At 46.0% G+C, this 26,975-nt stretch overlaps 1 protein-coding gene across 2 annotated transcripts in view; it reads right to left on the bottom strand.

Annotated features, from left to right (window-relative positions):
- Window positions 1-26,975, bottom strand: part of LOC144770421 (C-Jun-amino-terminal kinase-interacting protein 4-like) — a 1,040,418-nt gene that overhangs the window by 586,278 nt on the left and 427,165 nt on the right. For both annotated transcript variants that reach the window (XM_078654929.1, XM_078654928.1), the window contains exon 11: window positions 9,807-9,959. In XM_078654929.1, the coding sequence (XP_078511055.1) occupies window positions 9,807-9,959 (153 nt within the window). The remainder of the gene's footprint in view (window positions 1-9,806; window positions 9,960-26,975) is intronic.

Here is a 26,975-nt window from a genome sequence, read left to right as displayed (position 1 = left end):
TAGCAGAGGAGACACTGCCTCACACTGCAGCCCAAGTATTTCAGCTCTACTAATTAACCCCTTCCTGGGAAGGTTAACTGTTAGCTCTTTACAGGACAAAAGCACAAGTCGTGCCTTATCTATTTCCCCTCCCTCCCCCCTCCAACCCTCTGTTACCCGAGCTCACCAATACAAAATTTCCATTTGAAATGGAAGATTTGCGACGCCTCGGGACAGTAAAGGACCAACAAAGTTAAAATCTTAGAGTGGAGTGCACCCCCCACCCCGAGATGGTGTTGCACCCCCGTGGGGGGGAGGGGTGGGGGGGGAGAAGTCCTACCGTTCAGAGTTCCTCCCACTTCTCCCAGTCCTGTCAAGTATCACGCATTAGGTGTGACGCTCACGCATTTCAGTGCGGTGTTCCGCAACACCGCACTGAAATGCATTGTCATGCATTTGCCACCACCTGCCAACCTGCGCCACCAGCCGTGCCAACCTGCGCCACCAGCGGCCCCTCACCGGCTCTCTGTGCTTCAGTTCTCGACTTCAAGCACCATCTGCGCTCAGCTCTGAGAGCGCTACATTGTATCAACTCACTCTGCCCCAGCTGCCTGCTGTGTTGCCTGGCAACAATGCGCAATATCTGGCCGTGGCGCCAGCGTGGCGCGCGGCCGTTTACACAGAGTGCTGTCAGTCATGGAACACCACAGGGGCCGGAATTACTCGAGAGCTGTGAATCTTCATGCTAGGCTTCAGGCCCTGGGCATTCCCAGACATAGGGGGAAACCCTAGATCAGACGAGGAGCTTGATCGGGTGTAATTATAATTGCATTTAGAAAGTGCTTTCTACCCCTGATGAGGAGATGATACGGTTTGCGCCGGGCAGTATCTGGATGGCAGGTAGGGTGCCGTCACTTCCAGAGTCTCTCTCTCTCATGGCCGCCCGCTGCGCAAGAGGCATGACAATCACATCGCGGCAGGCGGCAGGCGGCCGGCGGCGCAAAACACAGGCTCAAAGTGAGGGTGGCCAGGGAGCGGCGCCGGGGTCCCGGGACGAGTGGCCAGTCAGCAGCAGTCCGAGAACAGGTAGGCTGCAGAGAGTGCACCATCCATGGGCAGCAGTGCAGTCACAGAGAGCTGCAGTCTCTGAACATTAAGTAAGTGATTTAGTCGGTGACACATTAAAGTATTTAGCACGTGCATGTATGCTAAATTATAGCAAGATAAAAGCGTGGCAACAACTAATGTGGAAGTAACGAGCCTGTGTGTGTTTGTAATAGACGGCGATGATGCCAGAGCAGCGCGCAATCTCATCAGGCAGCAGGCGTGCGTTATGGAAACCTTGTATTCCGAAGTTGTTAGAGAAAGGCTTATCGACGCTCTGTGCAGCAATGGAAAGTGTGTCTGTGAGTGTGCTTTGCTGAAAAACGGAATGCTGTCTTCCTCCTGGTTTGTAAATCATGACGACTTAATTTTCGACGTAGCCGTGTTTGCAAAGGTCGGTGTGAACTCTCCTTCACTAGGACTTCCTGGGTCCAGGAGAGGCTGAGCAGGAGTTTAGCGGTACAAAAGGGGGTGGTGATGGAAGCAGGAGTTTAGGGCAGGCCTGCCTCTCACATTACCCGAACAGTGCCACTATAACCAGTTCTGCATAGAGATCTCCTAAAAACCAGCGTTGTGACTGGGGACAGACTAACTTGGCCACTGTACAGCAGCAGACACAGGTATTATTAAATTAAGTCTACCACTGTGGAAAGCATTTGAATGTTACATTGCATATTCCCAAAACTACTATCCGTTTGCAAGGCACTAGGTTAAATTCCCTTAGATTTCTGGTGATTAGCAGCAAGTTTAAGATTTTCTTAGAGTTTCTTGTCGCTTAAATGGGTGTCCTTCTGATATTTATATATGTTTCCCTCGTCTTTACTGCTGGATTTTGCTCGTGTAAAAGTGTCACTCATAGTGGCTGAAATGTCACTCATAATTACACTGATTTTATGAAAATGTCACACACAGCAATCTGAAACCTTGGCAGCTATGTTCTCCAGATAAAAACGTTGCCCCACCTGTGTGGCTGGGCCATTTTACCAGCAACAGGAACGGATTAAACCAAGGTTAGGGGGAGACATCTGCAAGAATCGCTCAGGGAAAATTGTGATACTCTTGACCAGTGCTGTATGTGTTATGCGTGTGAGCCAAGGACGCCCTGTACTCCTGCTCCCTGTGCTCTATTTCGGAGCATTTTTAGATCTGACCAAAACTGTTTTAGCAGTCTCACCAGCCTCCTGCTTTTTCATAAACAGTACATCATTTTACAGAAAATAGGCTTCAGATAAGCCCACTTCAGTTATTCATCAGACAGACTGTGGCATTCACATATTAGTTTAGCCATTCAGAACAACTTACATACTTACAATTGGGAAGTGCATCATCCCTTTTCAGCCATTGGCCTCGTTGCCGACGTTTGACTCTGCCTAGTAGACAACAGCTGGTCCTTAGGGTGTCAGGTAGGGTGAGAAATAGTATTTGCCTGCTTACTCTTTGTTACACCACAGAACTCCAACCTCAAGCGATAATTCATTTAGTTTATCCCCTAGCAGTGCATCTAAAAAAGCAGACTAGTGCTAAAGGAGTAACGAGAGTACCAGCAGGTTTGCTACCATTGCTTCTAACCACAACTTTCATGTGCAGAATGCCAGGCATCACTGCTCCAAGCTTCAAATCCATGCCATCTTGAAACACTTTTCTGCATACTCTATCATTTTTTAATGTTCCAGGATGGCAGACCAATGCAAAGCTTTACTTTTTAACATTTTTATTGAAACAAATGCCCTACACATTTAGGTGGCATTTTTTCTTTTGTTTTTCTTCATTTATTTATTTATTTTAGCTTACGCTTGTACTACAAAGAAAACAACCACCTTGTTTTTTAAAAGGCAAATGGGATTTTTTTAAATGCCATGACTCTTCCCTGTATAAGTCCACCAAGATCAGACTTAGATAGTCTGCAGTGCTGGTCCAAGTGTAGCTTGCTTCAAGAGCTTTGAGGTACACTGGTGATACTCAACCTGTGCCTCCTATGCCAATATCAATCCAACCTTTGCTCCTTTCTAGTTGTGGTGTACCTGTGTGTGAGTGCAGGATAGCGACCACGTTTTGTAATTCCATTGTGAGGGATGCGCATGTGTGAATGCAGGATTGTGAGTGTAGGGTAAGTGAACTATGGGTTGAAAGTTGTACCTGTATCACTGCAAAGAGGCATACACCTGTGTAAATGCAGCGTGAGGCATGTGCCTATGTGAGGGTAGCAGTAAAAGAGCGAGGTCCCTGCACGTCATGTCTGTGTGCATTCACTTTACATGGGCGGCATCTATTGGCTTTGGTAATAGTTTTAAGGGTTAAAGATTTGACTTGCAGAGATGCAGTGCAGGCAGTGGCGGCTCCTCCACTATCAAAACAGCATTAAAAAAACAAAAACAGATACACACTTTTTATTAAAGTTTTATTTTTCCTTTCCTACCGAGTCTTGGGGGCGGGGCCTGGGGGATGACAGGCACAGGGGGAGGGTATTGCACCTTTGTCAGTGCACATGATGGTTGGTTTGGCCGGACGTCTCAGGCAGGCCAAACTGCCATGCGTACTGAAGCTCTATCCAATCCCAGCTGCAATGATGGGTTGAAGAGAGTAGGCACAAGATCCCAGTCTCCCTGGGAGTGCAAATTCAGAGTGCTCAGGCCAATCCTGACACTGGTCCCATAACATGAGAGGAGGGTTAAAATTGGCCGAAGGGGAGGCTGGGAGCCTGTGCGTGCAAGGAGCGGAGCAGATAAGCACGACCCAGCCGGCTGCAGGTACGTTTAAAAAAAAATAATAATAATTTGGTCAAGACTACATCCAACAGTGAATCCTCCTCTGGCACCACCACTGGGGAGCCTGACAGACTTTAACAGACATTTGCATCTTGTCATGCCAATCTCCAGACCTCTCGAACTACTGATCTTTGATACATCCAAGTAAAGGCCTCTATGGAATCTTTCCTCATTTACTAAGAAAGCTCATGAAGCCAAAGACCCCAGAATGAAAAAGACACTTGTTAGAGTGATAGAGTCTGCTTCAGACAAAGTTGAAGGATGAAAACCTCTCTTAGGAGAGACACATTTCCTCTTTCCACGTACAAATCTTCTACTAAGTATTGAAATGACACCACAAAATCACGCTAGCTAAGTCCCCTTTATAGTTGGATCTACCAAGGTGTATAAGTGCAAACAAGACAAATAACTGACTGTGCAAAGGGCTGGTCATATCTATGTAGTACAAAAGAGCCTGTTTGACATCGGTTTGACATCTAATATATGCAGTCCCCTTTCTGCCCTGCTCGATGGATTTTGTAAGTATGTTGGAAGTTCAATGGCTTGATTAACATTAAAATGTGATGTCACCTTTTAACAGAATTATGGATATGTCCGTAAAACGTTGTCGTTCTGTACATGAATGAAAGCTTCATCCACTGAAATGGCTTGGAGTTCACTAACAATGCATAAAGAAGTAACAGCTATGGTATAACTCCTCTTAACCCTTAAAATAAAGCTTTAATGACGGGAATTTAGCAAAGTGTCTGTTTTGTAAGTAGGCAACCATTGATGGCAAGTATATTTGATTGAAAGTCTGGGGTAAGCCTGCTTCTTTATGGGAGTAAAGATGTCACAGTGTGTGTGATGGAGCTGCAGTAACTGGATGTACATTAGTGCGTTCACAGTAGTGAACAAAACGTTTTCATTTTGCTGTATAGCAATTACAAGCTATGGGGCAACGTGCTTCTTTAAGAATAGTAAAAAATACTGAAGCCATTTAAATATTGTTTATTTTAAGAATTGAGTAGGCAGATTGCTAGATTGAGTGACTGTCGATTGGGGGGCGGTAGATGTGACCACCGTGCGTTGTCAACAAGTTTGTGCAATCTCCGAGTTTGCAGTAAGGCTGAATGGATATTTAGAGCAACTAGTAGTATCATACTTGTCTGGCACACATTGGAGCAACTACCATTAAAGTCACTGATGCATGCCTCAATTTGCGTACTACTGCCAGAATAAAAGGAAGCCGTGTAAAGCATATGCAAATATACATGACTATTTTATCCACAAAGCATTACAAGGTATGGGCATTTACTTTTTTTATTGTGGCAAACAGATCTATGGGGTCAATTGTATAAAACATTTTTTAAGGTCATAATTATTCCAATTAAGAGTGCAAAAACTTATTTGGCCAAACACAAACCCCATTTTAGGAGTTGGTAAAGTGTTTTTATTTTCATTTTTAAAGCAGCCCTGTTTCCTTTAAGGAAATTGGGCTGCTTTAAAACAAAAATGCTTTAATGTTTTAAAAGCAGTCGCAGGGATGGTGGTCAACTGACCCCTAAGGCTACCATCCCTGTGAATCTGGCTAATAGAAGAGTCATAACTTGCAACAAATCTAATTAATATTAATTAGGTAATCGGACTGCAACCCACTTAATTCCTTATTTTGAGACGCAAACTAATAGCATAGGTGGGTTCTCAAAATCAAATTCTGGTCACAGAGAGACAGGTCGTTGTGACTGCTTTTTGCAACCAGAATAATAGTGCTTCTGGCCTTGCATCTGCCATGTTCACTACTGTAAGTAAGAGTTGAGAATTTCGGAACGGATCTCCCACTTCTGAGTATTATGATTGGGCCTATAGAGTAAGTTTATAAAGTCATTTCTAATCTCTGGAATGTGCCAAGTGATGGATGTGGCAATTGGGAGCCCAGTGCCAAATTTCTTGGGTAAACTGCGACAGACGTAGGGAGTGTGTTCCATTCAGTTTCTAAATACAGTACAAGCTGGACAAGTTGTTAGTGTATATTAGTATGAGTTATTTGCTAATCGTTTTGGTATCAGAAACACTTCTTTCAATTCAATCACATGAATGTGAAGAGGTTATCATTTGTCCCACTTCCTCTGAATAGTATAGTGGCACTTATACATTCCCCTCGTCAACCATTAAGTGAGGCATATGTCATCAGTGTTATGTAAGGCAGGGGATTCACAAAGTGTCACCTTAGCGATAGACCTATTGAGACAAAACACTAGATCCTGAGGCATCCACATTCATTGGTCGCCAAACACTCTTGCATTGGATGCATCTGCAAAAGTGCACTGTGAAATAACTCCATGCATGACGCCATTATGCTCAACATGAAGGTCTTACCACCAACAGAGATTAAGACATCAGAAAAATAAGACACTCTTTGTTGTTGAAGAATCTGAGCAAACTAGGCACTCTGTGTTGCGGCCAATAATTCTGCATCTACTTTGGTTGCAGATTGCACTTTTCACATTGATAGCGAACAATACGTGGTGAAGGTTTCTTGTATGTGGGACATAGGGCAGGGCTGTCTTTCCCTTTGACAGCAAGTTATTTACAAGAGGGTAAAAATGCATACCTCTGACATGGAGGCAAGACATGTTGTGAATACCAAAGGGCAAAACTGATAATTCATAAGGCTAAGCACCGAGCATAAATTCAAGGTGCCTGTGATGATTTGGAAACATCGGAATATGGAAGTAGGAATCCTTAAGGTAAAGTGTCACAAGAAGTCACCTTATTGTAGCAGCTGAATCATACCCTGCAATAGTGTCATTTTGAAATGAATGGTCTGCTGCAAGGTTCTAAGGACTTGCGGATTCGGTATAGGACGCAGTGTGCTGACATTCCCTGCTATTAAAGGAAGCACATGGAGTAGAAACTTTGGCTACTCTGATTTAAAGGTTTCTCATCCAACTCTTGTGCTTAACAAGGTGCAAATCTCCCTGAGAAATGGTATGTGGTCTGATGATTTTGTGCTTTCATGGAACAATATTTGATGTGATGTGCTTGAACTTCTGCACTGTTGGTAACACCCACTTTCGGGGCATTCTAAGAGTGTGGGCATGTTGTGCTGCAGGACAATTTTTTCTGAGTTCTTTCCGAGGGCAGAGAGTATAGTAGTGTGCATCAAACTTTAGGCTCAGCCTGGTGAAATGGAAGATACAATACATGATGTAGCTTGAACAATAAATACAGTTCCAAGGAGCCCACAAACTTTAATCTAGGATTGCTGGGTATAATTTCCATCATGTTTCACGAAGTCTTTGCTAGACAATCGATTTGCTATGTTGCTACTAATAGGGCTATTTGTTTCATGGACTTGGAAAAGGAACAATATAGACAAGGCTCCTAGGAGACAAGCCCCAGTAAATAAATGAGGACCTGGATTGAGGAGCCCAGAAGACTCAGCCAGTATGCATAAACAAGGCTTCACTCTGCAGAGGAAGCCTCTCACATTTGACATGGATTCCCCATAGTCTCGATTTGTCCATAGACTATAATATTTTCCTGTAACAAGGCACCCTTGCAGTAAAAGCCCTCTCGTACACGACAACCTCAGACAAAACACTCCAACAGGCAAAGACCATTCAGGACAAGGGCTGCTCACGCTTGACATGCAAGAAAGGACAGTAGGGTATAGGTGGAAAACCAACTTTTATATTTGAAATGAAGGTGCAAAGGGTTTTAAAAAAAAAAAAAAAACGACTACAGAATAACCTATAGGCAAAAAAACGAACTACTACCGAACAACCTATAGCCATGCTTTTTCAGAGAGGCAACTGGGTGCCGGAAATCAAAATGTTTTGGTAGCAGTCTAATCTCTGCAATTTAAGGGATCCACAAGCGATTTAAAGGCCTATCAGGACAAGATCAACAAAGAAACAAACTTGCCCTTTAAAGAGATTCATCTAGTCATTTCTTGTCGCTTGATATTCAGAAACGTATTATCTTCACCATCTGAGGTTCCTCCGTAGAAAACAAAATCTACGTGTAGCAAACTGAAGAGTGATAAAATGCCAAGGAAAATACACTTTGCAGTATAGGAAAAATTTCCTTTCAAACCAGACATTCTGTTCTTTGTGTAAGAACAAATAATCTTTCTGATCCTGAAGGACAGCAGATATAATAAGCAAAGGAACCGAGCAGAGACCCGATCTTGGAAGGTGTCAGTCATGAGAAGCTCCCAGCACTGACCCAACATAGATTAAAGGGTGATGAGGGATCCGGGAAGAAGGCAGACCAGGAAAAAATTTACGAAAATAACAGAATTCCGAAGAAAGGTTCTGAAGAGGAGATTCCGTGTGGTCAGCTTAACATGTGGTAGAAAATTAAACAGTTGGGGCCTCTGTGGGGAGTTGGGTTTCTGGGCTACAATTATTTGCTGTTGAGAGTTCAGGTCATAAAATGAGGCAGACAGACTACAGATAGTCCATGGTTATTTGAACATATACGTGCACTGCTATGTTACATTAGACAACATTACACTCCCAGTCTTACGACAGAGAATAAGTTAGGTATGTAAATCTATGAAAGATCTTATGCTGGAGAAATATACTGTTATAATAGGCAATTTGTTGCCAGCTCCTGCTCCTTATTAAGTAATTTGAGATGATGAGGCATTGACAAAAAAAATCCAAGAGAAGTGGGCTTAAGCTAAATAGGAAACTGACAATCAGATTTAGAACATATATTGGCCATATAGTGGAGCAAACGAAGATTAGTGTAGAGTCCAGTTTGATGCATACTTTCATAAGTGCGGTTATTGGCGTATACTGGTTTTCGGACAGAGTATCAAAATTACAATTGTGTCATTCAGATCTCTTTATGGTTTGGAGTTTAAAAAAAAGAATGTTAAAACAAGTTGCAGAACTACCCCATGGTTAGATTATTATGTGAATATTTCTAATGGTATGAAACTAGTTATTAATGAATGGTAGATTGAAAGCTGCCACTAGCCTTATTTGATAATACTGATAACTTGCACAATTCCAGCATTGTTTAGAAATGTAAGCTCTATGTCCTGTGATGCATGCCAAAAAATTATAAATACAAATATTGCAGGCTGTGTTCCACAAGCTACATTGACAATTGAGTTTACAATTCTAGAGTAAAAAAAAGGAAATCATTATTGTCATTGTAAAAGGCAAGCAAAATCTTAGTTACGCCTGAAAAATCTCACAAATTAAGTTTTGCGATGTACCATAATTTGAAAAATGTTGCATCAAGTAATTTTGCATATTTGTCATCTGCAGGATACTAATTCCAGCGGAATGTGTCTTGTGGGATGAGTAAAACTATGGCCCGAGACGTTTTCTGTTTGGAGCAGTCTCCTGGCGCTACCTTGTATGATTTTAGTATGCAAGTATACCCTTATCATACAAAAAGTATCTTGAGAAACTATCAAACTGCAGTTTTCCTGGAAAACTACACCTTGCATAATTTCATGCAATTTTTGACAATTAAAATGAGACAGTGAAGGCTTTATTGTCATCCTTCAAAGACTCAAATGCATAAGTTATTAGTTTGGTAATTTGTTCTAACTTCCAATTTGTGTCTGAATAATTAAAAATATATAGCTTAACATGTTTGATGTACAGATCTGTTAACTTGTCTAATTTAGGGAATGTTTTCTTAGGAGTGTATACATATGATATTGTTGCATACCAGAAGTTACTGAAGGTTGCATTTATCTGTGGAAGTCTCAGCATCTACTGTGCTTCCAGTCTAAATCTGTTTATTAAAAAACAGGAAGACAGGTTTTCAAGACCTAACTTTTTAGTCAGACACTCCTCTGAGGTTTCTTATTCATGACTCACATAATAGATAGTTAAAAATGTAGATGCCTTGATATTTCAAGAACATGTTTGAGTTAAAGTAGAGGTCTTCTTGGACAATGCAATCGGAGATCTTTTGTGTATGTGAATGAGAAATTAATGTTACCTCAGCAGTTCCTGCTCTGTTTCTTTGATCTTGGATTCATGGCGAGCCAGGCTCTGATGCAGGTTTTCAACTTCCCGTTTTAAGGCTTCTCTCTCCCCAGTCAGTTCCTCAACACGGGCTATAAGGTTTTTGCGAGCCACATCGACAGCACTCCTGTTAAGAAAATATAAAAGTTGATATGTGAAGGGGTTGCCTTGGGAACATATCAAATATGTACATGGAATATCTAGAACAAAAAATAGTTTAGAAACTGTGTGGCAGGGACACCAAAGGCTGAATGCAAGACGAAAGGCGCACATGGATGCAACGCTTGGTCTACAGGGAAAGGCCATGGATGCACTGAAGGAATACTCTACCCACAGCAAAACTGTGGCTGATCATAAAGGGGAGATTTCAGACCAACAGTCAGTGTAAAGGAAGGTAAGAGGTGTGGAAGAACAGCACATGGACAGCATGCACGGATGCTATAATGAGGCCCCCAAGCATAGGGAAAATTGGTCGAACAGCAAGAACAAAGGAAAAATAAGGAGGGAGAAAGTGGTAAAATTAAACAGGAATACCAAGGATGAGATGCAATGTTTAGGGTCAAAATTAAGAACAGTCTTCGGAGATTGCTATCTTACGAGTTTTAGCAAGCAGCTTAAGACCTTCTTGTCTGCAGAATAGTCCTGACTGTCGTGGGGTGCCTTCAGCCTTATGCAAGTAGGAGTGATTAACAAGGTGTTAGGCAATGGACAAAATCAAGTTCATTAAAAATATTATGGGATACAGGACTGACAACTAGGGAAATGGAAAAACTGAATCAGAAGAAAATGGACAATACAAATTACCTCTACCATGGCTGACATATTAATTGCTTTAAATATGTCATTATCTCTTTCTTTTCTCCAAGCACGTACACACATGAAATCCACCAACAACATAAACATGCATTTGATTTGTTAGGACTCATTTATTTTCCAGGTACTAGAAATTCTCATTTTATTACAGTTCCCATTTTGATTATTGGATCATTTTGTTCAAACATCAGTATACATGAGATATTATAATGTAAGGTTTCTATACATACAACAGCAACTTCTATTCGCTGAAGCATCACATTAAACAGCGGCATTCAATATTATATATGTAATGTACATTGCTTTAATACAACCTGGTGTATTCCTCTAAATTGGTAAAAAACGATTCCCTTACATGGTTCAGAATTTTGCCATATTTCTGTATTTCCACAATACCTTTGCTTGAAGTCATTAACAGCTTAGCCGCGGTGGGATTTACCGCGGTGCGCTGAGTTTTTTTAAACCCGCGTTACATGACAAGCTCAGCTCGTCATGAGTGTACGAGAGGTGTACCTCATGACGAGCTGAGCTCGTCATGAGCGTAGAAGGGGTTAATAAGCATGTGGTTGGATATTATGCTTATATGCACTAGGAAAACTAATATGAGGTAAGGTTCACAGCATTGTTGCTGTGTAGTTTGTTGAGTAGGGATCTGAGATATAGGTGAAGCTAGTGTTTGTTGCAGAAGTGTTTAAAATTCAATACTTGCAACATACAGAGTTGCAAGTATTGTCGGACTCCATGCAGGTTTAATACTTCAAAAGAGATTTCTCTTTGCATCAGAATAGAATTCTATATTACATGTATGTGTCTTAGAAATCCATAGCAGTGCAGTAAGAGGTGTCAAAATGCAAGTCCTTACTGCATGCCAGCAGGCCATGACATTGCACTTGGGGGAGCCACTAATTAGTGTGAAAAGACATACATATGAAAAGTACATATTCCAAATATGTACATTTCATATAATTAGTGGACATTTTGGAATGGGGATGGCATCTAAAGAATATTTTTCAGGGAGTGCAACAACCTAACCCCTCAAGTTCCAGCACAAGGCTTACTCTCGAAGTCCTCAGTCTCTCTAAATCTTTGTTCAAAAGTAGTAGGCTGACTGGGGAGGAGACAGCCTCAGAAAATTACATCTTCCTCGATGGTAGAGCATGGGAGTTCTTAATTGATATGACAATTCCCCATAGATATGAAAGTGATCACTTCCCTCATGTATAGGACTTGGGTCATGGGTAAGCATGGAAACATGCGTCAAGTAATGCTCCTGATCGAGTGGAATGCTACTGCTATTTCCGAAGATGCCATCTTAACAATGTATGCCATCTTAACAATTTGTGACATCTTATTCTCCTCACTAAATCCAGAAGCAGACAAGCTAGACAACAGCGAGCTCCTCCTATTTCCTCCTAGTCAGCCATAATGAATATTTTGCTAAGCATTATGAGATTTTTTGGAAGGATTTTAAATCTGCTAGGAAACCAACAAAATCCAATCTTTGGTTTAATTATGCCTGCTCTTAATATAATGAGAATGATTAACACTTTCTCTTTTTTGTCCAGCATACTCATCAAGCAGCTCTAAATGGATTATAACGGCATGCAATAAGCTGGGCCTATTCAAGTGGTCAACTGCATTATTGGGTTTTAAGCAAGATCAAGAGTCATTAGCTGTTTATGGTATTTATTTATTCATAAAGTTTTATATAGCGCGAACATGATCCAGAGGGATATCAGAGTGCTTCACAATTACGGTTGGTCAAGGTTAGGCAGGCAACAAATACATAACACAGGAAACAATTACAAGGGGTGCAAACATATCATCACAGTAAGTACAAGGAGTGAGGGTGTAAGTCCAGTATCTTCAAGCACAAGGTCGGAGCCCAATTAAGGTAAGACCCTGTACATAAGGAATCGTTTTACTTCAATTTTGAAGGCAACCGTGGAGGTAACACTGCGGGGCTTTTGAAATGGAGAGCTTTGTGAGTCAGGCAGGCAAGCTTTAACTGTATTCTTGCTTCAAAAGTAGGCCAATTTAGAGATTGTAGGACTGGGGAGATGTGCACAGATCTAGTAGTGCCCGTGGTCAGTCTGGCACCCGCATTCAATACAGCTTTAAGTGGGACAGAGGTATATTTCAGGAGGCCACATAGTGTAGCACTGCCATAATCAAGCCTCAGCAGAACCAGTGCTTGAACAACCTGCTTGAAGTCAGCTTGTGGGAGGAAAGGTTTGAGATTCCGGAGTAATCTCATCTGGTTATTTGCTCCCTTGCAAACCTTAATAATGTGGTTCTTCAAATGTAAATGTTTGTCCAGGGAGATTCCGAGCGATTTGACTGAATCAATGATGACCGTGAGGGGGTGGGGGAGGCAGGGGGGTTTAAAAGCCGTGAGATGGTTCAACCAGAGGTCTACCTTGGGGGTAGGATTCGGAGGAGAAATGAGCAAGAATTCGGTTTTGGAAGTGATGAGTAGGAGGTGATTCTCCGTTAGCCAGTTTGGAGTTTTATGAGGGTAGTGTTGAGTAATGTGAGATTGTCAGGGGAGGAGATTTTCATGTAAAGTTGCGTGTCATCTGCGTACATGTGGAAGAGAATGTTCCTTGAGTTTAGTGCATTTGCAAGTGGTTCCAAGAATAGGTTGAATACATAGATACAGGCGAGGGCTGGGATAGGGACTGGTTCGCCTTTATTATTTGGGATCTGTGGTGGAGGAAGGACAAGAACCATTGACGCACCAGACCAGAGAGGCCCATCCTGTGTTCCAGAACTGATAATAGATTGTCGTGATTGACAGTGTCAAATGCAGAGGAAAGGTCAAGGAGGATCAGAAGGCAGGATTTGTTGTGGTCGAGCATTTTTAGAATGTCATCAAAAACATGAATAAGAGCTGATTCAGTGCTAAGTCCGCTCTGAAAACCAGATTGGTGATGGTTTAGGAATTGGTAATTTTCAATGTGAGAACAAAGTTGAGATTGGACACATTTTTCAAGGAGTTTGGCCAGAGTAGTGATGTTGGAGATAGGGCAGAAGTTGTTAAGGTCAGTACCATAAGCATTATGTTTTAAGATAGGGGAAACCTGAGCTGCTTTTAGGCAGTCTGGGATCATACCTTGAGACAGAGGCATTTACAATCTTTGTACAGAGGGGGTGAGGACTTCCTTGATTTCTTTGAAGACGGAGGGTGGTAGCGGGTCATTGAAGTGACTGGATGGATTGATATTCCAAAGAATTTTGTTGATGTCACTTTCGCTAAAAGGGGTGAAAGTATCCCAGGAGGAAGTGTTTTTGGTGCTCAGACTAACTGAATCGGGCTGTTCACCGGGGGTTGATGGGGGAGCAAGGCAATAGGATGGTTGAGAGGACTTTTTAGATTCCAGTTCGATATTGAGGAGTCTTGATTTCTCCGTGAAAAACGTAGCCAAAGTGTCGCAAGAGGGTGGGCTGGGACCTGGGTCAGACCGAGTGGGTGCGTCACACAATTATTGTTTAACAATTTCAAAAAGTTTCCTGGGACGATTAGAGGCTTGGTTAAGTTGAGATCTGAGGTACTCAGCCTTGGCGCCCTTGAATTGTTTGTTATAGGAGCTCCTTACTGTTCTGAGGACTTTTGGCAGTTCCGAGGAAGGGTTTGATTTCCAAAATTGTTCGGTTGCCCTTCGGTTACGTCGTTCGGAGTTTAGGATGTCGTTAAACCATGGTTTCTGGATTTGTTTTTGATGCATATTTTTGTTGGATCGGTGCAACGGAGTCCTAGATACTTGAAATAGTAGAGTTGTAAAAGTCCGTGAGTAAGTGAACCTCAGGCTTGACAACTTAGATGGAAAGAACAAGTTACTTACCTTTGGTAACGCTTTTTCTGGTAGATACAGTATCTGCCTGTGGATTCCTCACCTTGTTAATATCCCCTTGCGTCAGCAACATTCGGAAATTCTTTTTGTAGCTTCGCGCCGACGTGGACGACGTCACAGAGGCACGGCATCGCTCGCGACTCCGATGACGTCACCGACACCAAAATATGCCCACGACGGCGTGATGACGTCAGTTCCGCTGTTTTTTCCGTGCCTTCGAGGCACACGGACGGACCGACAACAGTAGATATATACACAGTATACAATAGTCAAGATAACACACACAGTGTAAAGACAATGCAGTAACTCAAGTAGAATAAAACACTACTTTTGAGAATAACATATACACATTAAAACACTGCCATTATCTAAGGTATAGAAGAGTGGACAACGGGGAGGCGGGTGGGCATGTGAGGAATCCACAGGCAGATACTGTATCTACCAGAAAAAGCGTTACCGAAGGTAAGTAACTTGTTCTTCTGATAGATACATCTGCCAGTGGATTCCTCACCGTGTGAATAGAGTCCCACAGCAGTCCCCACTCCCGGAGGAGGGTATCCACTCTCCTATACCAGAAAATCCTGGTGGACAGAACGCGCAAAGTGGCCGTCCCTCCTCACCTCGGTATCCAAGCAGTAATGCTTCGCAAAAGTGTGGAGGGAGGCCCAAGTTGCCGCTCTACAAATGTCCTCAACAGGCACACCCCTAGACAAAGCAGATGTTGAAGACTTTGCTCTAGTAGAATGAGCCCTAATATCCTCTGGAGGTTCCTTACCCGCCAGGGAGTAGCAGATCTTGATGCATAGTACGATCCATCTTGAAAGTGTGCGCTTGTGCACAGCTTTTCCTTTCTTGCAACCAGCAAATCCAACAAACAGCTGGTCATCCAACCTGAACTCTCTTGTCCTATCCAGGTAGAAGCTCACCGCCCTCTTCGGGTCCAAGCGGTGAAGTCTCTCCTCCTCCTTGGAAGGGTGAGGGGGAGGATAGAAGGTAGGAAGGGTAATAGACTGTCCTACATGGAAGGAAGTTACCACCTTAGGCAGAAAAGCAGCCCTGGTCCTAAGAACCATTCGTTCAGCGTGAATGGTCAAGAATGGGGGCTTTAAACTAAGAGCTTGAAGCTCACTTACCCTCCTTGCTGAGGTAATTGCAACAAGGAAGACCGTCTTAAAAGACAAAAGTCTCATGAGACACTTGTATAAAGGTTTGAAAGGAGAACCCATCAGGAAAGTAAGCACCAGATTTTAGTCCCATTGAGGCACAATAAAGGGAGTAGGAGGAAATGTATTTGTAGGGCCCTTCAAAAATCTATAAAAACCACAGGAGATTTGAACAATGACGGATGATTCGGCAAACAGAGAAATGCCGACAGCGTCAAAAGATAACCCTTGACTGTAGCAACAGCAAACCCTTGCTGCGCCAAAGAAAGAGCAAACTGCAGAATATCAGACAAACGAGTCTTCAAAGGGTCAACAGAGTTCTCTCCACACCAAGTGACAAATTTAGACCATCTGTATGAATAGATTGATTTGGTGGAGTCACGCTTGGCCGAAAGAATGACATCCACGACATCATGTGGGAGAGAAAAGGAATTCAGGTTGCCCCGTTCAATCCCCAGGCATGAAGGTGTAAGGTCTGGAGGTGGGGGTGTAGAACCTGTCCCTCCATCTGAGAGAGGAGATCTGCCCTGAAAGGGAGACGGAGTGGCGGGCACAAGGAGAGGTGGAGAAGATCTGTGTACCACACCCTCCTTAGCCAATCCGGGGCGACCAATATAACTTGGGCCCGGTCTATGCGAATCTTCCTCAGAACCCGAGGAATCAAGAGTATGGGAGGAAACACGTAAAGGAGTTGTGAGTCCCAACTCAACTGAAACGCGTCCCCCAAGGCTCCCTGCATCGGATATTGGAGGCTGCAGAATGACGGGCAGTGAGCATTCTCGCAAGTGGCGAACAGGTCCACCTGAGGAGTCCCCCACGTCCGAAAGAAGTGACGAACTACCTCTGGATGAAGCCTCCACTCCTGGTCGGCTGAGAACTGCCGACAGACTGTCTGCACGAACGTTCAGAACTCCGGCCAGATGATTTGCCATCAGACAAATCGGATGTTCCTGAACCCAGAACCAGAGACGCAGAGCCTCTCTGCAGAGACACTGCGACCCTACTCCTCCCTCCTTGTTGAGATACCACATCGCGGTGGTGTTGTCCGCCAGGACGTGAACCGACCCACCGCGAAGGGAAGGGAGGAAGGCCTTGAGCGCCAGACGTATCGCCCGCAATTGCGCAATTGCAGAAGGTTGATGTGAAGCAACCTTTCCTGTGGAGACCAAAGACCCTTGACCTCTAGGTCCCCCAGATGAGCACCCCACCCTAGAGTGGATGCATCAGTTATCACTGTGGCCACAGCTGGAGGCAGTTGAAAAGGCTTCCCTTAAGACAGGTTGACTTCCACTCCCCACCAAGTCAGATCCGCTGCAGTGTCTCTGGAGATCCTCACAGACTCTCTGAGATCCCCGTTGTGTTGATACCACTGCCTGCGGAGGCACCACTGGAGTGCCCTCATGTGCCAGCGTGCATTGTTGACCAACAGGAAGCCATCAGACGGAGCAGGCGAAGGACCTTTAGGACTGGAACGACCGCTCCATTGTGAAATAAAGGTATTAACTCCTGTATGTCGCGAATCCTTTGTGGAGGAGGGAATACACAACACACAGTTGTATCCAGTACCGCACCTATGAACAGGTTGCGCTGGGAGGGCACCAGGTGAGATTTGGGTACATTTATTGAAAAACCCAACCTGTACAACAACTGAGTTGTCACTTGCAAATGATGGAGCACCTTCTCTGGAGATTCTGCTTTGATCAGCCAATCGTCCAGATACGGGAATACTGGTATCCCCGATCTTCTGAGATGTGCAGCCACCACAGCCATCACCTTGGTGAAGACTCGAGGCGCAGTAGTAAGACCAAACGGTAGAACCACAAACTGGTAATGTTGTGATCCCACCGTAAAACGGAGATACTTCCTGTGTGACTGCAGGATAGGGATATGAAAATATGCATCCTGCAAGTCTATTGACACCATCCAGTCTTCTTCCATCAGTGCCTGAAGAACCTGTGCAAGGGTGATTATCTTGAACTTCTCCTGTTTTAGATAAAGGTTCAAGATCCTGAGATCCAGGATTGGACGAAGTCTGCCATCCTTCTTGGGAATCAGGAAATACCGGGAGTAGCATCCCTGACCCCTTTCCTGCTCTGGAACCATCTCTATTGCACCCTTTCTTAACAATGTCTGGACTTCCTCCTGCAGGAGTAACAGGTGTTCCTCCGTGCAGAAACCTTGACAAGGAGGGTAATTCGGAGGGAATTCCCGAAAGGGAAGAGCATACCCATTTTCTACGAGATTGAGAACCCAAAGATCTGATGTAACCGATTCCCAATCCCGAAGAAAATGGGTAAGCCGCCCCCCCACTGGGCTCACATGATCCGGAATGGCGGATCTATGGCTGCTTTTCTGTGGCTGGGGGTTGGAAGAGGTGGAGGAGGAGGCTTGAGTTCCTCGTGGACGAGCTCTTTGCCTACCCCGTATGATTTATACAGTGGATTCTGCTGTTGCTGTTGCTGCTGCTGTTGACCTTGACAGTAGGGACGAAATGAAGAACGTCCAAAACCTCTAAACCTTTAGGTAGATGAACCTCTAGTCTGCAGCCCCAAAGATTTGGCAGTAGCCCTACTGTCCTTAAATCTTTCCAAGGCTGCAACACCGTCAAAAGGCAAGTCCAACAACGCAGCCTGAACATCCGCCGAAAAGTCTGATGACTTCAGCCAGGCAGCCCTTCTGGAGGCAACAGCAGTTCCCATGATGCGAGCAACTGAATCAGCGGTGTCAAGTCCGCTCTGGATCACTTGACGTGCAGCCGCCTGCACATCAGCCAATACTTCATAAAAATCCTTGCTGTTGTCATCAGGAATTTTAGGAGCCAACAAACGCAAAGAATCCATCAGGGCATGTATGCATCTACCCATAAGGCAAGTGACATTATTTGATACTTGCCATACTTGCTGATGAGAAAGACTTCTTCGCAGTATGATCTTGTTTCTTGGATTCCTTATCCCCAGGCACTTGAGGGAAAGCACCCACAGTCTTTTTTTGAACAGGCTGCCTGAATAACCAGACTCTCAGGCGAAGGATGAGAGGATAAAAACTCTGGATCCCCAGGTGCAACTCTATACCTCCTTGCAACACTTTTAGCCACTGCAGGAGCAGCAAGCGGCTTGCTTTAAACCTCCAAAATAGGTTCAGTTAATGCTTTATTAAAGGGAAGCAACGGTTCAACAACATAACTTGGTGAATGGAGTACCTCAGTCAAGAGATTGGACTTATATTCCACCGTAGACAAGGTTAAATTTAAAAGTTCTGCAGCCTTCCTCATGACCATGTGGTAAGGCCTAACATCCTTTGAAGGGGCATCAGACACAGATGGCAGCTTCCAAATCTGGAGAAAGTTCCAAACCATTAGCTTCTCCTAGATCTTCAAAACAGTCCTCCTGAAGCTCTCCTTCTTCCATCTCAGCCTCTCTATATCTTTGCTCCTCTATGAGGTGCTGAGCATCCCTTCTGGATCTCTCTTTTAACAGCCGCGCCGTTGGATCCGTGAACGACTCCGACGGAGCCGGTATCGACGTCGAGATCGAATCCGCAGGCCCAGGGCGCTGTTCTCGAGATCGACTCGGAGCAGGCGACGTCGGTATAGGCGTCGACAACCTCGGCGGCGCCGAGTAATGCCAAGGCGGCGTCGCAGCCGGCATAAATGGCATAAAAGGAGCTGAAGCATAGGAGTGGGGAACTCCTAAATTAAATGCCAGAGGACCCATAGGACCAGAAGGTGCACCAGAGGGGTACCATGCTCTGGAATAGACACCACACATAGCGTTTAAAAATGCAGTAGGGTCTTGACCTGGAGCTGGGAAAGGTGGGTAAGAACCCACAGACTGACCCTTCAGAGGCTCCGGATTTGCCTCCTCTTCCACAGGTGGTCGTGTCTTCGAACCCTCATCCAAAGGGACTTCTTCATCCATTCGAGCGCCTGAGACGGATTCACAACCGGAGTCGGCGATTGAACCTGCGACTCCGAAGGCGAAGCCTCACCTTCTGGATCCAAGACCTCTGGTGATGGAGACACTACATCCTTCTCATGCCTCCTCTTAGGCGACTTCGGTCTCGAGTCCGAATCCTTACCGGAGTGACGCCGAGATTCATGTCTTCGCTTCTTATGCTTCTTTTTCGACTTCGAAAGCGACGCCGATCGTGATCTTGACCTCGACCTTCTCGAACGAGATCTCGAAGACTTCTTATCTTTACTTCCTCTTAACTTCGCCATTAAAAGCTTAGTCTCTCTCTCTCTCGAAGCGCCTTCGGATTCATCTTCCTACATGAAGAACAGCTATCGACATCCTGGTCCGAACTCAGGCACCAGATACAGTCCTCGTGCGGGTCCGTGATCGACATCATTTTGCCGCACTCTCTACATGGCTTGAATCCGATCTTTTTAGTCGACATCTTCAATGAGACAAAGAAGCAAGAAAACAGAGAAAAACAGTAACAAAGTTACCAACAGCTATAGAGATTTCCCAAAACCGTTAGCGTCAATGACGCGGAAAAAAGGGAACGGACGTCATCACGCCGGCGTGGGCCTATTATGGTGTCGGTGACGTCATCGGAGTAGCGAGCGATGCCGTGCCTCTGTGACGTCGTCGGCGGAAAGCTACAAAAAGAATTTCCGAATGTTGCTGACGCAAGGGGATATTCACAAGGTGAGGAATCCACTGGCAGATGTATTTATCAGAAGGGCAAGTTTACATTGGGTTTCTAGCTCAGCTGTATTAATATGTCCAATTTTTTGCGGACACCTCCTGGTTAATGTAAAAGAGGATGATGTGATGGTCAGACCAGTCGGGAGATGTTATCCAGAGATATGGTGTTTCTTTTGGAGAGGATGAGATCCAGGATTTCTCCTTTATTATGTGTTGGCCTGTCACAGTATTGGGTCAGCTCGTGAACATCTAAGAAGGATTTAAGACATGTAGCAGCTTGGTCATTGGGGTTAGACCAATGAATGTTGAAATCACAGAGGAAGATTTGGGGAACTGCGGAATCGACATTACCGGAGATGATTTCGAGTAATTGTTCGATGAAGGAGAGATTGTCCCCCTGGGGGTGATATAAAGTGTGTAATTTGCATATTGGGATGTGATTTCTTAAAATGTTGAGACAGAGGTATTCACTGGAGGAGTGCGCAGAAGTCTCAGAGTGAGAGACAGAGAGTGCTCTGATGAATACAAGCTAGGTTACCGCCCTGCTGCAGTGAAGTACCTCCAGAGTGCGTGGTATAAACAGAAAAGTGTTTTAATGTACAAGTTACTTACCTTCGGTAATGATGTATCTGGTAGAGGTGATTCTAGCCGCAGATTCCTTAACGTGGAATTATCCCCAGGAGTAAGACTGGATCCGGAAAATGTTCTTTGCCACAGCATCTCTGCGCACCGGTGGGGGGGGGGGGGGGTGGGGGGAGGGGGGGGGGACGACACACCACGTGACTCCACCCTGACGTGACGTCAGCAAGGTCACATAAGCCCCACCCCGTCGCCCTGACGTCAGTTTTCTTCGGAGAACTTTTAAGCGCCACAATGCGGAGCCATCACAAATAAAAACAACGAGAATATGGGAACAGTGTGCGAAAAAATCTGATAAACAGAAAGGAAAGAAGTGAACGGAGAGGAACAGCGCAATTCAAGGAGGTGCTAGGCAGTGTGGCACTGAAAGTCATAGAAGGGAAGGGCAGGGCACTGTCACTGCGAAACCTTGGAAGCAAATACAATATCTTCCCTGGAAGCAGAGCAGCAGGTGAAAAACGTCACACCAGACGAAAGAAACCTGCAACCACATTCTATTACTAGTGAAGGACAACAAGGCCAGAACAGAGGAGTAACGACAAATTACCCCAAGACTAAACCAGCAAGGAGAGGCGCAGCCCCTGTAAGGAGATAAGGGCTGAGACTCAGCCAAGAGACCCCAACTCAGAGGACTGCAGAGGAGTCATATTTTGCAAGCAATGAAAAAGGGTAGAGGATCATGAGTAGGCCGCACACTGGAAAACCAGCTTGCAGGGATGCAGAAGTACCCATGAACCCACCAACCAATTACCAGAAAGGAAGGAATGGATCAAACAAACCGAACGAAGCATCCCGCTAGGGAGGAGGGCATTCGAAGAAGACAAAACCACTCCGAGGTAGGCGAGTGCAGAAGACCAAGCTGAAGGTCCTCGCAGAACGGGTCGTGAAGGAATCTGCAGCTAGAATCGTCTCTACCAGATACACCATTACCGAAGGTAAGTAACTTGTACATCTGGTAGACACTACTAGCCACAGATTCCTTAATGCAGAATAGATACCCTAGCCGTACCCAGAGGGGAGGAGGGCCTGCGAGAGTACCCCCTCAGTAGGAAGAAACACAGAGCCCCAGCAGGGGACGTGTAATGGCGACAAGAAGGGCGGGCCAGGCCAGCCCCCCCCCCCCCCTTCTCCCTCCCCCCGAGACGAAGCAAGCACAAGGCAAAGTGAGGCCAGAAGACCCCAAGCAAGGTATCAGGGACATACGCCAGAAGACCACGGAGGGACAAATAACGCAGAGGAATACCAAGGTAGAAAGAACCACGTCAAACTCCAAGGAGAAGAGGTAGAAAACAGAGGCAGAGCTTGCCGCAGGAGGACGCGCACAGTGAAGGGAAAGCTGAACTGGCATCAGCCTCGAGGCAGCGGACAAGACAGAAACAGCTCCACAAAGCAGGCGTGAAGGAAGAGACAGCCGCACAAGGCTCCAGCAGAATGAATGACAGGAGCACAAGGGTAAACACCAAGGCCCACAGTGGTGGACCAGAAAGAGCAGCGTGCGCAGCCGGCAGCTGGCAAACACCCTGAAGCAGTGAGCCGTGAACAAGCCAAGCGCAAGACGAAGGCAAGGGCCAGGGAAAGCCAGAACGACCCCCAAAGAAAGACCATTCCAGTCACCAACCGACCCACAAAAAGGAGTGCGACCAGCCAGAAGATAAATACGTAGGACAGACCTAAGCCGTCAGCCAGCGGCCGAAGCGCCGGACAAAAAGGCGGAAATACAACGCTGTAGATGGCATGCCAAAGTCGGTCCAGCAACGTAGCGGAAACTGAAATGACAGAACCTGGAGTAGCACGAACGGCACCCAGACAAGGTCCAAAAGACCGTGCGAGAGGCATACAGCAACGCCAGGAAAGGAACCCAAAAAAGGGGGTCCACACCCTCCCCGCATAGGACAGAGCTATACAATAGCTACAAGTACCCCACTTAGGGTATGACACGTCCCAAAGAAAACATGGGAACCACTCTTAGGGGAAAAAATCCAGAATCAGAGAACAAAACCACAAAGGACCTGCAGTAGAACCTCAGACGGCTTATCAATCAGCCAAAAAATACACAATTGTCAGGGGGGGCAGTACCAGCAGCCAACAGTAGAGAGGGGCCAACCTAAGGCATGTCACACCACACAGAACACACAGGCGGTCCAACCGAAACACTAAAGTCCAGAAAAAAGGTGGGATAACACCTCCCATAAAGCACGGAAGGACCAACAAGCCAAGCTTACGGAGGGGGTGGGAGGCCGGAGCCCCACAAGAAGCCGTTGAATGGCGGAGTCCGCGTGGGTATTAAACAAAAGAACCTTATCAAAAGGCAGGTCAAACAGACGCTCCCTAATATATCCCAGGAAAAACGCCATCCCGCAACCAAGCATGGCGATGGAGAGCCACAGAGCTGGCCATAGCACGGCCGAGAGCATCTGCAACATCCAAGGCTGCAAGGAGAATAAACGCGGCCAACTCACGACCATCCAGCACATGGTGCCGTAGATCAGCGTGGGAACGCTCGTGGGAGATGCGAGACAGAAGGCACTCCACAGAATCCCCCAGGCTGGAGGTAGCACTGGCCGACACGCAGGATCTGCGGACGAGTGGGGGCCTGAGGGACCTCCGGGGAAGGCGGAGAAGCCAGCGGAGCTACCAACAGCGAGCTGCGGAAGAGAGGGTACGAGGGTTGAGGCCGCGGGAACAGTGAGGAGCCCTCCCTGGAAGACGCCGGTGAAAAAGCAACAACACGGCTTCCCGTCTCCGGAGAAGAAGAGACTAGGAGATGACAAAGCTCCGGAGAGGAAGGAACCTCTGGAGACGAGTCAAGAGCCCGACGCTGGCATGGCGCCGTGGAGTCCGCCACAGGCGCCGGTGCGACGTTGACCTCCACCACCACGTGCTTCCAAGGAGAATGGGGAGGGGTCAGAGCCAGGTCGGCTAAGGAACGGCGCCGAAAAGGCGCCGGCTCGACCTGAAACACGAGGCAGCCGCCTGCGTAGAAGACCGAGAGAGGCTCAGGAAAGCACCCCGAGGCACCGCCAGGGCTGGGGAGGAAAGCCTTCGGTGTCGAAAAGGCGTCGGTCCGTCCTCTGGCAAGGCAGCCGCCTGCCCGGAGGACCGAGGGGGACACGGGGAAGAACTGCGAATTTCGACAACCTCCTGCGACACCACATGGAGCCCCGCGGGGCTTTGCAGCGAGGCAGGGGTGCCGTGGGTCGAAGAGGAGAACCCCACAGGGCCGCATCTCGACACCACACTCCCACAACCTGAAGCCAAACTCATCGGCGCCGAAGCCGCCGGCGATTCCGTGGAAGGCCCAGCGCAAGGGATCCGCAGACGTCTCAGGGAGAGGAGGAGGGTCTAAAGAAGCCTGCAGAGCCGTAGCGTAGGCTTTCCTTTGGGCTCTAGTCGCCCCGACGCCAGGAAACGGCGGGTAGGGTGATGACGGGCGAGGGCGCATGTCCCAAGGGGAACCCGCACCCTCTGCCGAACGAGGACAAGGCCTCTGAGATAAACGGCCGGACCTACCAGCGGGCGAGGGGCGCATCGCAGTTGGAATCGGAGGCTCCTGGCTTCCGAGGTAGGGGAAGGACGATGGGACGAGACCGACCTGGACAAGCGGCCCGACAGCAATTTCATCCGGCGCTTGCGCCGGGACTTCGGTTTGAGGTGCTGACAAGCAACGCAGTCCGTAGCGTCATGGTGCTTGCCCAAACACCACATACAGATAGGGTGAGGGTCCGACATCTGACGCGCACAAGAAGTACACCTCATGAAGCCTGAAGGCATTCGCACACTGTTCCTCAACACGAAAGCGTGAAAAGAAGGCCTGAATACAGGTCAGGACACGATCCAGATCCGTGTTGCATGCGGAAAAGATAAAAAACTGACGTCAGCACGCCAGGGTGGGACTTATGTGGCCTTGCTGACGTCACGCCTGCGGACGACATCAGGGAGGAGTCACTTGGTACAGCCTGCGGGAGCGCAGAGATGCTGTGGCAAACAACGTTTTCCGGATCCAGTCTCATGTCTGGGGATAATTCTACGTTAAAGAATCTGCGGCTAGTAGTCTCTATCAGATAATGTATTATTGTTGCACTTTCCAGTATTTTTGACATATATTTGCACTTTAGCTCTTATCTGCTGCTGTATAGCCACCTGTTGTGTTCTTCTTCGTCTTTGGTTTTATGATGTTTTAGCTGTGATTGGCTTTTACCACGACTTATCCCAATTAATTTTATTCATTTCAATGTATTGCTTTATTATGTTTTGTGCTCTTTAAAGGTTTGTAATAACCAAATAAAATTATAATGATGATGACTTAACTAGAGAAATGGAAAAACCGAATCAGGGGGAAATGTACAGGGCTTACTCTTGGAGTTCTAATTCTCTCCGAATCTCAGTTGCAAGGTTGGAGTTCCTCAGAAGGCGGAGGTTGACATGGGTGGAGCTGGCCTAACAGGCTCCAAAGAATTAGTGCTGGCCTGTTTGCAATTCCGCATGCTGGCCAGCTTGTGGTCCATGTTTCCAATACCAAGAAAGTCAGCTGTAAGCAGGGTGAAGGGACAGAGCTGACAAGCTAGGCGGCTGGGAACAGCGTCTTCATGTACCAGGTGTGTTTACCCTGGGGTTAGCATGAGGTTACCTCAGCAAACACAGAGAATTGCTGTGAGGTTGAAGAAGGCTGAGGCTGGAGGGCACAGGTATAGGAGGGCACGGGTACAGGAGGCCCGTCACGGGAAAATCTCAAGAGGCTTGAGAAGTTACAGACAGGAAGGAGATAATGGGTTGACATTTAAGGAGGTGGAACAACCTAGCTCTCATTAAAATATTCACCAATAAAAACATAGGAAATGAACAGATTACTACCCAAAGCTGCGCTGGCCCAATCACCATCAGTCATTTGAATTAGGGACGAGTCCCAATAGGGGGAGTCTCACAGGCAGAATAGTGTGAAGTGCAAGGAAGATGCTCTGAAACCCTGTCCCCTTCATTTAAGGCAAGTAAATTAAGGTATTTTGTTACTTTAATACAGGAGGAGGATGAGCAAAATGTAGGGATCCTGAAACTGAGTATCTGTCTTAGAGACAACAATTGGTCTTTGTTTTGATTTGAAGAGAGATTTTATTGGTATGCGATACAAAGAAATATGTCCCAGTGTTATTTGATAGAAGAAAGAAAAGAAGAAAAAAAAAGAAGAAAAAATCAAATTCAACGCTGCAAACGCTGTGTGTAGATCCGTAACTTGTGACCAGCAGCATTTTGGATTTCCTTACCAGCTTCTAAAAAATAGCGTTGCTGCCATTATCAAATAGGTTTACAGAACCGCACCATTGCCAAGATGTTAACCAAATGATCCTGTCATTAATATGACTAAGCAAAGATAGTCTTTGCAGGCAGAAAATCTATGAAAGCGAAAATGTCCTACTGGAGCACTAAACTCTGATTAAAAAAACCACTGGAATACCCTGAGGTCTATAGCCAGGATGCTAAAGAACAAGTTACTTACCTTTGGTAACGCTTTTTCTGGTAGATACAGTATCTGCCTGTGGATTCCTCGCCTTGTGAATATCCCCCTTGCATCAGCAACGTTCGGAATTTTTTCTTTGTAGCACGCCGGCGTGGAGGACGTCATAGGAACGCAGCATCGCGCGCGACTCCGTCTGACGTCACCGACCCCTTATTAGGCCTACGTCGGCGTGATGACATCAGTTCCGCCCTTTTTTCCGTGCCTTCGAGGCACACGGACGGACCAATGACAGGAAATATACATATCTACAATGTACACAGTACATACAAACCAAAATCGCACACAGTGCATAGCAAAGGTATCAAAACCTAAAATATATACAAATAAATATACAAATAAAACCAGGTATAGCAGAGTGGACGACGGGGAGGCGGGCGGGTCAGTGAGGAATCCACAGGCAGATACTGTATCTACCAGAAAAAGCGTTACCGAAGGTAAGTAACTTGTTCTTCTGATAGATACAGCTGCCTTGTGGATTCCTCACCTTGTGAATAGAGTCCCACAGCAGTC

This window comes from Lissotriton helveticus, chromosome 7 (assembly GCF_964261635.1).
Source record: "Lissotriton helveticus chromosome 7, aLisHel1.1, whole genome shotgun sequence".
Lineage (NCBI taxonomy): Eukaryota > Metazoa > Chordata > Amphibia > Caudata > Salamandridae > Lissotriton > Lissotriton helveticus.
Note: the sequence above shows the minus strand (reverse complement) of the source record. Positions and strands in the feature narration are given on the sequence as shown.